The following is a 14,151-nucleotide window of genomic DNA, read 5'->3' on the forward strand; positions in this document are numbered from 1 at the left end:
TGGTGGGGTGGGGAGGAAAGAGTGGGGCCTACATCCTGTGTGGCTTTCTCTTCCTGGGTTGGGCAGGGCTCTGACAAAAGCTCTGTATTTTGTGGAAGGGGGGCGTCTAAGCCCCTCTATGCACAAGGGTGAAGTGCTTGAGAAGAGGAGAGGCAGTGTGCTGGGGAAGTTTCCAGGAAGAAATGATCTCCTGGAAATGGCTCTGAAGTGAGGGTCTGACACTATCATGTCTCTAAGGAAAACCAAGAATAAGAATGTCTCTATAGTCTGGAAGGCAGTGGAGGAACAGGGAATCTTGACTGGGTGTTCCCAACGAAGACATGAAGAAAATGACCATTACTGACCCCAGACTGTAGGCCAGGCCTAGAGCTTTACAAAGGTTATTGCTTTTAACCCTCATGGCAATTCTGTTAGATAGAAACTATTATCTCAACATAAAAAAAAATAAAAACAAAAACAAAATCCTCTTGAGGCTCAGAGGGCTTGAGGAGTTTGCCTAATGTCACCAAACTGCCATGTGCTGGAATTCAAACCAAGGCTTGTTTGACTCCAAAAATAAGCTCTGAATAAAGAACTCAAGGCAGAGACAAAATACCTTGGATAGGGTGATAGGGTGTCTGATGGCAGGGAAGTGAGCATGGAGGGAGCGAGCCTCTTCTCGGCTCCTCTCAGGGAAGACTTCTTGGCTGCACAATCTTATTAAATGGAAGGCTTTCTCGGCTTGAATGTAAAATGCTATTGTTGGTATTTTGTTGGTATATTATCTGGCTTTATTTTGCTCATAGAGCTTGAGAAGCTTCAGTTCCAGGTACGGTGTATATAATAAAATAAATCAATTAGTGGTGAGATTTTCCAGTTCAACTCAAACCTGATTCTCAGGCATGACACATATAATAAGGTACATTGCAGACATCTACACCCACCAAGCTAATCACAGCTCAGAGAGATGTGCACACCACCCACCTGCCCCAGAAATGCAAAAGTAGAGAGTTGTGATCAGGAGGGACTTTTTCTGGTTGTTGGGTCAGGATTGGCCAGGGAGGGAGAGTTGGGGGAGGGTTTTGTGGTGGATATGGAGAGAATGCCATGTTTGGAATACTAGGACTTGGCTCTAGTCCCAGATCCACCAATTACTGTGACCTTGGACAGGTCAATTAACCTCCCTGGGCCTCATTTTTCTAATTATAAAGTGTTTCTCAAGGGTGCTGTAGGGGATTAAAGTGAGATGATGAGTATAAAATATTTCGAGCATCTAGTGCTAAATTCAAGTAGATGCTTAACAAGTATTGGATGGATTGGCCTAAAAATGGGAAGAGGTGGGTGCTGGCAGTGCACTGGAGGTGGAAAAGACCCAGGCTCCGGTATGAGGTGTCCATTCTGCGAGCATGGGGAATGGTTTGGTGTGGAGGCAGACAGGAGGGTAAGAATGTGTGGGAAGAAGCTGGGATGCTGCTGGGTGGTTTGTGGGGAGGGAGGAACCACCCACATGCCAGCGTCCCCTTCACCTGTCCCTCTGTTCCTTTTTCATTCTTCCTTTGGGCCACTGAGTCTCAGTCCCGGGCCCTACTGCTCTCAGCCTGCATTCTGCATTAGCCTCTGAACTGGTCCTCCTGCTGCCAGTCCCCCTCTCTGTCCTCTACCCTCCATGTACACTACTCTCCCATCTTATTGCTCTGAGCTTAAATACCTTCACCTCTTCTTCTCTTCCAATTATTCGAGGATTGTGGACAAATTCCACGGCACATTACTCAAGGGTCTCTATCTTTCTAGCCTTCCCTTTTGCTACCTCTGCATGCTAATGTTCTGGCCCCCGTTCCCCTTCTCTCACTCAGTGTCTTGTCAAGTCCTTGCAGCTTCATGTGTCAGCATTACACAATCCATCTGGCTCATTCGTTCATTCTTACATCAAATATTTCCTGATCATCTCCTGGGCCCAGGGCATAGAGTACTGGTAGCTGGGGTCAAGTTCCTAAGGAAAGCCCTCCTTATCAGCTCCACCCGCCACCACTCCTGTGATACTCTGTTTCTACCATCCCATGGTGCTCGCCTATCATATCAGTGGTAACAGGAATGTTCTCCATATATTTCATGCAGGTAGACTGTGAGCTCCTGGAGGTCTGGATACCTCACACTTGCTTGCATCCTCCACAGCACGTGGAGCACTACAGTACTTGAAGGCAGATCTGATTCATGCTGTATCATGTACTGTCTGTGTTCTTGGGCCACTTAACCCTATTAACCTCAGTGTCCTTGGCCATAAAGTGTATTAAACACAAAAGGTTTCCGACTTACAATCTTTTGACTTTACAGTGATGCGAAAGCAATATACTCAGTAGAAACCACACTTCACATTTTGAATTTTGATCTTTTCCCAGGCCAGTGATATGTGGTACCATACTGTCTCTGATGCCAGGCAGGGGCAGCAAACCACAGCTCCTAGTCAGCCACACAATCACAGGGTAAATGACGGATATGCTGACAACCATTCTGTACCCAGTTTCAGCACAGGATTCATTTTATTGGTTGAGATATTTAGCATTTTATAAAACAGGCTTTGTGTTAGATGATTTTGCCCAACTGTGGGTAACAGAAAGTAGGCTATGCTAAACTACGATGTTCCGGAGGTTAGAGGTCGTATATATACACTTCCAACTTTCAGTATTTTCAATTTACAATGGGGTTACTGGGATGTAACCCCATTTAAGTCAAGGAAGATCTATAATTAAATATGCAACAGGCTTGGCCCATAAGTCAGTGCTCAGTAAAAAGCAGCCCAATACATATTAATTGATTAAGAACATGAAATACTTCTTACCCAAATTAGGATCAGATGAAGAACAACGTTCAGGCTGTATGGAGCGTGTGGCCAGCGTGGAGTTTTGCTGTGTGCTGGGTCTTAGCAGACACCTGGTATCAAATGGCTAAGAAGCTGCTACAGAGAAACAGGGACTGGTGTGTGGGCCAAGGTGAGGTAAGCAGAAGAGGGAAAAATCTAAGGTGTCTAGGCCTGCCAAAGAGCTAGTCTCGAAGTTTCTTCTGCATGTGAAGAATGAGGGGTTCATTGGCTCTGTGGTTCTATTTTGAGCAGCAAAATAGAAAATTCCTAAGGCAGGAATTAAGTTGAAGTTTAACTCCAGCTTGAACCTGTGTGAGCAAGTCTCCCCCCTGCCAATGCTGAGCAGCCTCCAGAGGTACAATTCCCAGGTCTCAGTTGCGGATGAGATGGGGAAGAGGAAGAGTCACAGCTAGAGTCAGAGCCCTCTTGATTCAGAAGTCAGCTGAGGAAGGATAAGGGACTGCTGCTCTCAAATTTCCAGTGAATTTAGTTGGGTTGGGAACAGCCAGAAATGAGGAGGCTGGGGCCACTAGTCTGCTGTGTGTGCAGAAAGAATTCTATGTTGAAATAGTAGGACTTGGGATCTATCCCATATCCACTAATTTGTGTGACCATGGGAAGGTCCATGAATTTCCCTGGGTCTCATTTTTCTAATCTATAAAGTTTCTTCTTTGCATTCTTAGGGGGAGCAGCCAGGCTTACTGGGGCCATGCTTCTCAAACCTCAATACACATATGATCACCAGGGCATCTTGTAGAAATGCAGATTCAGCTTCATCAGGTCTGCCCCAGGACCTGAACATCTGCATTTCTGACACTGTCAGGTGATGCTCTTGCTGCTGGCTGTGGACCACATGAGGTGCTAGAGCAGAGCTGGGCAAACCATGGCTTGACAGCCAAATCCAGCCTGCTGGTTGTCTGTGTAAGTAAAGTTGTGTTGCAACACTGTCATGCCCCTTCATTTGTGTGTTGTCTATGGCTGTTTTCACCTTAAGTGGACAGAGCTAGGAAGTTGCATAACAGACCGTATAGCTCACAAAACCCAACTATTTTAATGGTTCCTATGTGACTCTTTACGGGAAAAGTTTGCCAATGCCTGCTCTAGTGTATCGAGAATTGGCCCATGTGAGCCAAAAGACCTGCACTTCAGTCTGGGTTTGGCCAAGGCCAAGCCACTTCACCTTGCTGGTTCTTACTTGCCTTATCTAGAGGACACAATGAATTTCTAAGAGACTTGTGTGATTCTGGGATTTCAGTGCTACATAGGAAACATTATAGTTTCTATAGAAACAGACTTCTGAGAACCAGGTTGTGTGGCCTTCATTTGGAAGCTGCAAAAAGCATACCTGGCCTACCCTGCAGATCCTGCAGGCAGCTCTGATAGGTGCCCTGAGAACCACACCTGATGTAGGGTCAGCTGGGAACAGACAGGGGTTTGGAGAAGGGAAGAGTGAGAATCGGGAGGCGGACCTTCTGGCCTCCGGTACAGGCTGATGCTGGCACAGGGCCCTGGGACATTGCGCCCCAGCACCACACCCACAAATTCCACTTTGCTGAGCGATCAACTCAAGCACAGTTCCCTATCTCACCTCTCCAGATGCCCCTCAATGCTTTAGATCAACCAATATTAATAAGCCCTTTTAAGGTCTCAGACATTGTGCCAGGCACAAGAATAAAGAAAGAAGCATGACATCTGGAGCTAAGGAGCTCCCCAGTTGGATGGGAGACACCACGTAAGGAAATAAAGCCAGCTGTGAAGGGGAATGCATGACTCTGGGTCTCTAGCTTGGGCTGCAGGTGATGCTATTAACCAGGCAAGGACAGGGGTGGTGGGCTTTAGGAGAGGGGGGAGGGTGTGTAAAAAAAAAGATAATGCCTCATTTGGGGCACACTGCTTCCAAGGTGGGTGCCCAAAGGACTGAACGACAATGTGGTGATTTCCTGTGAAAAGCAATGCAGTCTCTTTGTAGGCCTGCAGTGGGTTTTTAAGAGGAATGGCATGTATGTTGCCATGGTTACTCCCCAGCACTGAGGGGAGTCCCAGTGCGCACCCAGTACCCCCAGGCTCCCTAGGGATCACTTGCCTTGCTCTACCTCAGTCTCCCAGGAGAGACCCTGGCTCGAGAGACTTTCTATGGAATGCACACTTGTTAGGAACGTTTCTACTTTCTTTCAACTCCAATGAGCAGTAAGTGGCTGACTACTGTTCATTATGACTATCTTTCTGGTCAGCTCCCCATTGAATGGGAAAATTGGGAACCTGCAACTAAGTACAGCAGCTCTTAAACCCAAAAGACCACTTTCTGTTATGGTTTCATGCCAGTAAAAAGAAAGCCCTGAGAAGTAAGGAATTCACAAGCTCACAATTATTTTGTTGGCTCATCTGAGCTCCAGCTCCTCACCTGGGAATGTGAGCCTGAGATGGCTGCCTGGCAGCCCATTCCCTTGCTTTGAGGTATAGGGTATGGTCCTTTCACAATCTATGAAAATCTACATGGGCACAGAGACACATAGAACCACATGTGCCTGCAAAGTAGCAGGGTCAGTTTAAGTGGCAAGGTTTCCCCTTCCCAGGCAGGACATCTCCATCTGGGCAGATTTATGACTCTGTGTTTGCTAGGAGGGTACCTGTGTGATGCCTGCTTGGATGGTTTGAGTACCAGGCTATGGAGGCTTCCCTGTGAGTCACACACTGGCTGGCCGGCCTTGCTAGGGCTCCGGGTAGACATGTAACTCTCCTTCTTTGACACTTATCACAGAACCTAATTATATGTTTATCTGTTGGATTATTTTATTGAGGCCTGGCTCCCGTGCTCCCTAAATGGCTACAGGAACTATGTCTGTTTTTGTTCATTATTGTTCCCTAATGCCTGGCACTTGATAGGTACCTTCTAAGTGTGTGTTGAACGGATGACAGAAAGCTTGTCCCCACTGCTGGAAAACTGACACGAAGTGTATACCCTACCGACGATGGTCTGTCTCCCTGTCTTCATTTACCAGGTATTGCAAAAATTATCACCAATGAAAATATGGGGAGATTTTCCCTCTCTGCTTAGAACCTTGTGTAGGACATCCTGTTTGCAGTTCAAATGGGATTGACTAAGGGCAGCCCCAGTGGCTCAGCGGTTTAGCGCTGCCTTCAGCCCAGGACCTAATCCTGGAGACCTGGGATCAAGTCCCACATCGGGCTCCCTGCATGGAGCCTGCTTCTCCCTCTGCCTGTGTCTCTGCCTGCCTCTCTCCCTCTCTCTCTCTCTCTCTGTATCTCTCATTAATAAAATAAGTCTTAAAAAAAAAAAAAAAACCAAATGGGATTGACTAAGAAATCACTGAGAAGAGTATTGCTTTAATAACAGAGAGGCTTAGGTGTGGATGACATAGCTTAAAGCTATTGCTGGTTCAAGGCTAAAAGGCAAGATTGGGACAGATATGAGGCTCAGTGAAGAATGTGAGAATATGTGTATAGGAAGTCCCCTCATTCATACCTAGGGTAGGCCTAGAGAGAAACAATGGCAGAGCTTTTCAAGGCTTCATTGCCCAACCTTGCAGAGATTGGTCCAGCTTTGTATCATGCCCTTGGTGCTTCACCTGGATTCAAGACTTCGCACTCTTACCCTTATCTTGCTTCACTGGAGAGTCAGCTCAGGGGTAACTCCTATATTGGAAGCAACAGCCAAACTAACTCACCCAGTGCCAACAAATAACCCTAGAGCCGCAGGTAATTTAGAAACAATCTAGACTAAAATTCTGAAGCAGAGGTTGAGACTGAAACTCTAAAGTTGGCCCCTTTCTTATCATATACTAAATATTTATCACCCTCCATTTACCACTTAACAGTAATTCTGATTACTATTGATCAAGAACTCACCATGTTCCAGGCACTCTGCTAAATGCTCTACGTGGATGGAATCATTTAACCCTCAAAACAATGCTGAGTGAGAGAGACTCTAATTGTTTCCATCTTGTATGGGTTGAAATGGAGGCTTGTGGAGGGTTAATGACTTAACCAATGTCACATGGCTGGTGGTGGGAAGGCCTAGGCCTTTCAACTTCTACCTCAATGTTTAGTCCCTCATTCTGCATTGATTCTAAGTCCTCAAGATAGATCTGAGTTACCTATTTGCAGATAGCTGGCACATCTTATCAATTGAGTCTAATGGTATCACAAGATGAAACCCCCAGCCTCATAAATACTCACATATAACTCTTTAAAATACTTTTTTCTTTTCTTTTTTTTTTTTTAAAAGACTTTCCACTGAGTTCCTGTTCCTGTCCATCTCCAGAATCTACTTCCCACTGTGCTGGCAGACCAAAGGCAAAATTCCCTCCTGTTTTCCCTTCTTCCAAAAAACACATCTGTAGAACAACATAATAAGCCAGGTAGGTAGGATGTTGGGCTTGGAAGGGAACACAAAGATGAAGACCATGTGCTCCCCATTTTCCAGGTACTGGCAGGAGAAAGAAATGACTAGGATACACATACCTATGAGATAGGGCAACCCATAATCAGTGTATTGTCTCAAGATAGCAAAATCAAGTACTCTAGGAATTCAGAGGTTGGATCCACTTCCAGAGGCACCACCACAGGCTCCGGAAAGGAGACTTAAGCCTTAAAGGAGGAGCAGAATTTCCACAAGTCTCTGGGGAGCCTTGCCTTGGACTGGCATCTCCTGTTTACTAAGTGCCTGGCTTGTACAACACACACAGTAGGGCCTCAAATAAATTTTCTGGTTGGACACTAGCCACTTGGGGCTAGCTAGGAATCATGGACTTGCTTCTGGTGCCATCACATCAGACATAAATTATGCATGAGGCCCCCTTCTCTGTGCCTCTGTTTTTCCCCAACTATGAAACAGAGGTATGGAAGGGAGTGGGTTTCTGGTTAGGATCACATTAAGTTAGTATATGCAAAACTATTTGTAAGCCAAAATGAAATGCAAATATAAGAGACTACCTGTCACTATTCTTCTTGGTGTCATAAAAATGAGAAAGAACCAATGTCATGTACTGCTCATTATCCAACAACCTTTTTTGGACTAACTACACTGGGTCAGGCACTGGGGATTCAAAGATGAATAACCCCCAGCCTCCATGCTTGGAACATGAAAGGTCTAGGAAAGGAGATGTCGGTACAACTGATGATACAAGTTTAATGTACTAGGATAAAGGCTAGGCTGGGCTTTGGCAGGAGCTCTGCTCCTTTTTATTGATAGTATAGGTAGATGGCAATGCTAAAGATAAGAACTTCAAAATCAGAAATTCAACCGGTATGCTCCAGAATAAGCTAAGATTAAAGGTGAGGGGGAAATTTCTTTTAAAAAGTTTGAGCTTATTCTATGTTCCAGGCACTTTCACATCCATCATCTTTAGTACAAGTTAGATATGATTATGCCCATTTTACAGATGAGGAAGCTGAGACTCCAGGAGGTTTATAAAACTGGAAAGCGTAAAGCCTAAACGTAAACTTAAGTCATTCAATTGCAAGCTTGGTGCTTTTCCCAGCCCTCATTGTGTTCTAACTAGGCAGTGTTTTAGAGAACTCATTCCATGCTCATCTTGAACAACTTTATTTCTTGGATTGATTTTTCTAAGGAGAAAGATTGATCTGTGATGAGGAGGTTTGACAGTAACCCTTTCTGTTGTCATTTCCTCTTATACCTCTCAGATAAATCTCTTCCTTCCCACTGCTCTCTGCTGACTTCTTCCTCACCCCCATGCCCAACAAAATTGCTCAAGAGTAAAGAATCCCAGCAAATGAAGAGCCTGTAGAGAGAGATTCCTGGCTTCTCAGTAGCTGGTCTAGAAACTGTGAAACAAAACGCACTGAAAGACAAAGGAACCTGTCATCTGATTTTGCTCAAGGAGCCCACCTAGACTGAAACCTGGCCATGCCTTTATTTTGTAGATCCATGACGATCTACAGGAGCCTATGTGATTGTCACACTTGCCTACTTTACAGATAATGAAAACTGAAACCCAACAGGGTGAAAGACTTGCCCAATATCACACTCGTGAGAGGCAGAGTATGGACTGGAATTCAGGTCTCTTGACTCCCAGGTCAATGCTTTTCCACTAAAATAGCTGGTCTCTTTAGCTTTCCTCCATTAACATCCCAAATGAGATCAAGGTCCTTTCAAAAGAAAGCTCAATGACACTGTCTCTGTAAAACCCAGAAGCCAGGTCTCTCTTCTGCCTCTGCTCTGATCAGCTCATGTCCTCATCTAAAGAACAGGAAGTAGCTTCGTTTTTAGCTCTGAAAGCACATTCTAGGGGTGGGAAAGGGGGATTTGGGGAAGAGAGTTCATGTAGATGATGGTTAGAAGTGATCAGCAGACATATTACTCTTACTTGAAGGGGAAAATACATGGTCAGATATGTAAGGAGAAGATAAGGGCTTTGTCCTTGAGTCCTAACCAGTACATGTCCTCAGAAGAGCTTCCCCACACCCTGGGTGGAGGTAGGGGGATGATTCTCCCTCAGTTCTGTTCTGCTGGAACTGGATGTCAGGATGGGGGTTGGGATAGGAGCACTGGGCTGGGAAAGTTTGCATAAACTTTATACAACCTCAATGCTTCCCCCACCCTCTGCTAGCACCCACAACTTCCCCTGCCAAGGGAGGAAGGAGGAACACATTATTCAGTTTAATAATTTATACAAATTGAAAAGTTTACTGTGTGAAATAAAGAGGACTTAAGAGGGCAACAGAGAAATAAAAATTCCTGAGTCCTCTCTTAAAGGCTAGAGGTGTGGAGCTAACGCCTCTTGATGACCTTGCCTTGGAATGGAACAATCTGACTGTCTAACAGATGAGTCTGAAATAAGCAAGTTACCCCCTCCCTTTGATGGTCAGCCAAGTTTTGTCTCCTGCTATGGTAGGATCACATCCAGTCTTAGCACTTGTCAGCCAGAGACCAAAGAACAGAGATCCAGATCCACGGATACTTTGTCTATTAGTGGTTCTCAAACCTGGCAGCCCATCAGAGTTGTCTGGGGAGTTCATTACAAATTTAGATTCCCAGGAACCAACTCAGTGATTATTAGGTAGATCTGGGCTAGGGCCCAGGAATCTTCATTTTCAATAAGCAGGCCTGGTATAAGAACCAATGATCTAGTTCAACACCATTCATTCTGCTATCAAAATTTTATATGAGATTTCGGTCTACAGGAAAGAAAACTGAAATGTCAAAAATAGGTTAGTGCCAGTACTTGTACTTGAACGTAGTCTCTTGCCTCTTGATGTGGTATCTTTGCCAGTACCCTCATACATGGCTTTCCTCCCTCAGCCCACCAGCCCACTGAGAACCATTCACCCAATCCACGGAGGAATCAGAGCTGCCCAGGTACGCTGATTGCATTCCCATTTGGTTCATGGGTGGAAATGGCTGGTAAGGGGTAGGGATCAAATTGTGTTCTGTATCCTGATGGGTTAAAAGGGGAGGTCTAGCTGATGGCTCTAAGGCATACTCCCAGTTACTCCGGTCATAAAGAATAGTTAGTCCACAGAAGCAACCTGCTGTATTGGAGGAGCCAAGATTGGCAGAGGCAGGGGCATGAAGGGGAGAGTCCTAGAAGGTGAGGTCGCTAAGGTAACGGTGAGGCCAGACCATCTAGGGCCTTCTGGGCCACATGCGATCTTTGACTTTTACTCTGAGCCACTGCGGGATTTTGAGCCAGAGAGTGGCATAATCTGACATATTTTCCCAGGGGTACTCGGATGCAGTGGTGGGAACAGACTCTACAGGGCAGGGACAGAAGCAAGGAATCCAGTTAGGAGGATTTGTAGTAATCCAGGGGACAGAGGAAGGCGGCTCACTCAGATCAAGGTGGCAGAAATGCGGCGGTGAGAAGTAACTGGATCCCGGCTGTTCTTTAAAAGTAGAGCTAACAGATTTTCTGATGGGTTGGATGGGAGGTGTGAGATAAAAAGGAGTCAAGGATGGTGCCAAGTGTTTTGGCTCGAGCAACGGGCAGGCTGGAGTTAACATCAACCAAAATGGAGAAGGCTATGGGTGGAGAAGGTCTGTGGGAGGGACAACAGGAGTTCGGTTTGGGGCATGCTGAGTCACTGACACTCACGTGGCATTTTAAATAGTCTCACGCCTGGATGAGGTCATCAAAAGAGTGAGTACAGACAGAAAAGAGGGTTGAGGCCCTTGCCTGTGGGCCGCCAGCACCAAGAGATTAGAGAGACGAGGAATCGGGAAAGAGACAGGGAAGGGGGAGTAGGAAAAAACAGTAACATGTGGAATCCCAGTTTTCCTAATGCTTCGCTTACCTTGGACACAGAATTTCAGTTCCTTGGGGTCAGTGACGACTCTCCTACTTTCCCGGATCACAGCCCGGCTCTTCTTGGTCTCTCCCCAGAGATTGGTGCCACCATACATGCTGGGGATGTTGAGAATGGCAATGCCCTCCAGGAAGATGTTGCTCAGGTCTACCTCGACCCCATCACACTGAAGGGCAGAGAGAAAAGGTCATTTGTTGGTGTTCTCCGTGTTCCCCACCCCACAGTGCTGAGTGTGTGTGTGATGGGCCCTCAGCCAGCAGCCTGCCTCTGACAGATGCTCGATCTTGGGCAAAGTTGCAGAAGGCTTAATGCTTTGGCTACTGTGGTGGATTGGGGAGATGAAATCCTGGTCATCTCTGAGGATGGCAGTACAAGGCGTCAGAGGTCCTCTACAGATCTAGAAGGGCTTCAGGGATGGAATTCGAGACAATTGCACACCTGTTCTCTGGTCTAACCTCATTATCATCAATTCTGTCCCTGCATAACCATTGTGAAGATGTCCCATATAGTGGGACACTGAGCCCTGCACCTAACATGTAGTACATTCTGAACAAAGGACAGAAAAGTTTCACTTCACTTCACCCCTCTTAGTTTATCCCTCCTGTAATAAGTACATGACTTAAGGCTTGGAAGGCTTTCAGATACAGCATAGGGAAGAGAGTCAATGGTATTGTAATAGTGTCGTATGGTGACAGATGGTCGCTACACTTGTGGTGAGCACAGCATAAGGTATAGAGTTGTTGAATCACTATGTTGTACACCTGAAACTAATGTAACATTGTGTGTCAACCGTGCTTCAATAACAAAGAAAAAAAGATTTGGAAGGCTTTCAGAATTTGCCTGTCTCCCGTATCTGCATTTTAAGTGCAGTTTTGGCATATGTGCTTGCTGATGTAGCAGAGTTTATTTATCCAATCTCTGCCACCCGCATCCCCTGCCAGGTACAAAAGGCCAGAATGCTTGAATCTGTTTGTCTCAAATATCTATAAGGTCAGCCTACTTCTGGCATACAGTTTACCCATGCAGCAAGGAATATATTCATTCTGGTTTTTGTTCCTTATGATTGTAGGTAGTTTACTTCATTTACAGAAGGAAAAAACTGGACTCAGAGAGGTGAGCTAAGTTATTCAGGGTTGTACAGCTGATATATTAAAGGGCAAGGATTCCAAGTTACGTAATTTGACTGTAAAGCCCAAGGTCTTTATTTTACTTATCGTGAGGTAGGAAAAATGAAAAGTATGCAACAAAAATTCATGGTCTTTGGGGTTACCTACAAATCCAAACTTCCAGAGATTTCTCAACAGAAGAGGAGCAGGAAGTTAGGGCTTGTTGCCATTCATATTTGCTTACCTCTTGATTTCTTCAACTCTCTTAACTTATGGTACCTTATCATCCCCATGGCTTGTCTCTCAACTACAAAATGGAATGGAGTGAGCTTCCAATGGAGTCTTGGAAACTCATTTCTTCACTGGGAGATTCTGATTACTTGAAAGTTTGTCTCTTTATACTGAACCGGATTCTCTTTCTTCCTGCTTCCACCTCTTGGTCCAATTCTCCCTTCTGAATCCAGACAGAATGACCCTCCTTCCTCCTCCATGGGGACAGTCCACCCAATACATGATGACAATCATCATCATCACTGTTCATGTGTATTCAGCACTGCCATCTGCCAGGTAAGCTCTTGTATACATCTCATTTATTACCTTTGGATTAATCTTGTAATTCAGATACTGTGACTATCTCCTCTTTGTATTTGGAGAAACTGAGACACACAAATGGTTAAGTAACTTGCCCAAAGTCACACAACATACACATGGAAGTACACAGACTTGATGGCAGACAGTCAGAGCCTAAGTCTGAAGGGCTCCTTCATTCTCCTTTCTCTCACACTACCATTTGGTTGTGTCTCCTCTGGGTTGAACACTGTCAGCGCTCTCAGCCACTCCCGTGGGACTTGGTTTTCAGACTTCCCTGTCCTGGTTGCCCTGGTCTGCACAGACTACTGTTGGTTACTCTCCTATTCCACAGGGCCTCCAGCACTGAAAATAACACCAGCCACAGGATCTGATGGCATAGGTGGCCATGGTAGGAGCACCTCCTGGGGCTGGGCTCCTCTCACACTGTCATTCCCCCAGAAATCAGATACTGTGGGAAGCCCGTGTAAGGGTGCAACACATGTCCCCCATTATCATTATCCTTATTGTTAAATATGATCACAGTTGTACTAGCTCTTTTGTTAGCAGCTAGATGACAGCTGAATCACTTCAGCTTGAATGAGTGGTCATCACAGACCCTCATCCCATTATCTACTTCTCAGCCAGCTCTTCCCTATCATGAACTTGTGTAGGTATTTTTTAAAAAATAACATAGACGTAGGGCTTTACATTTATATCAATCAATTTCATCTGGTTCTTAGCCCAAGCCCCCTCCATCCATCTAGTTCATTTTAAATCTTCATTCTACAACCCCTTGCCATAGCCTTCCTTTCATTTTGGGATTAAATCATTAACACGTGTGTATATAAAGGGCAAATACTGGGACCAAGGCCGTCTCCTTGGTCAGTGTAACACAGCAGACACTGAACATTAAAAAGCTCTCGAGGTGTGGCTGTCTTCCCGGGGCTACATCCTCTGGACTGGACTGGACTGTCACTAGGTCTGCTTTTCAGTACAATGTGGAATCATGGAAATTAAAAATGAGAACGCCTTAAAAGAACATGGCCTATCTTTCATAAATGACGCCCAGAGCGGTTTAAAAATTTGCCTGCAGTCACTTAACTTACTAATGGTGGAACCAGACTAGTATCCAGGTGTCCAGACCTCAACCCTTCATTCTCCCCATTACAATGCAAGGCTAGATCAAATGGCATTTTCTAAATGATCACCATACAACCTGTCAGAAAAGAAGGGAACTCATATTAACTCACTGATATCTGTGTGCAAAGGGCAAATACTTGAATAATTTTATACCTGCCGGAATTGGGATGTCTCCTTTTCTAATTTTTTGAAAACTGGGACATTTGTCCATTT

The 14,151-nt window shown here is 45.3% G+C and overlaps 1 protein-coding gene across 7 annotated transcripts in view; it reads right to left on the reverse strand.

Annotated features, from left to right (window-relative positions):
- DGKG (diacylglycerol kinase gamma) overlaps positions 1-14,151 on the reverse strand; it is a 205,345-nt gene that overhangs the window by 36,889 nt on the left and 154,305 nt on the right. For all 7 annotated transcript variants that reach the window (XR_013369441.1, XR_013369442.1, XR_013369440.1 and 4 more), the window contains one exon: positions 11,111-11,288. Coding sequence is in view for 1 of the 7 variants with exons in the window: in XM_077879993.1 (XP_077736119.1) it covers positions 11,111-11,288 (178 nt within the window). In the remaining 6 variants the exon portion in view is untranslated. The remainder of the gene's footprint in view (positions 1-11,110; positions 11,289-14,151) is intronic.

Source organism: Canis aureus, chromosome 31 (genome assembly GCF_053574225.1).
Source record: "Canis aureus isolate CA01 chromosome 31, VMU_Caureus_v.1.0, whole genome shotgun sequence".
Taxonomy (NCBI): domain Eukaryota; kingdom Metazoa; phylum Chordata; class Mammalia; order Carnivora; family Canidae; genus Canis; species Canis aureus.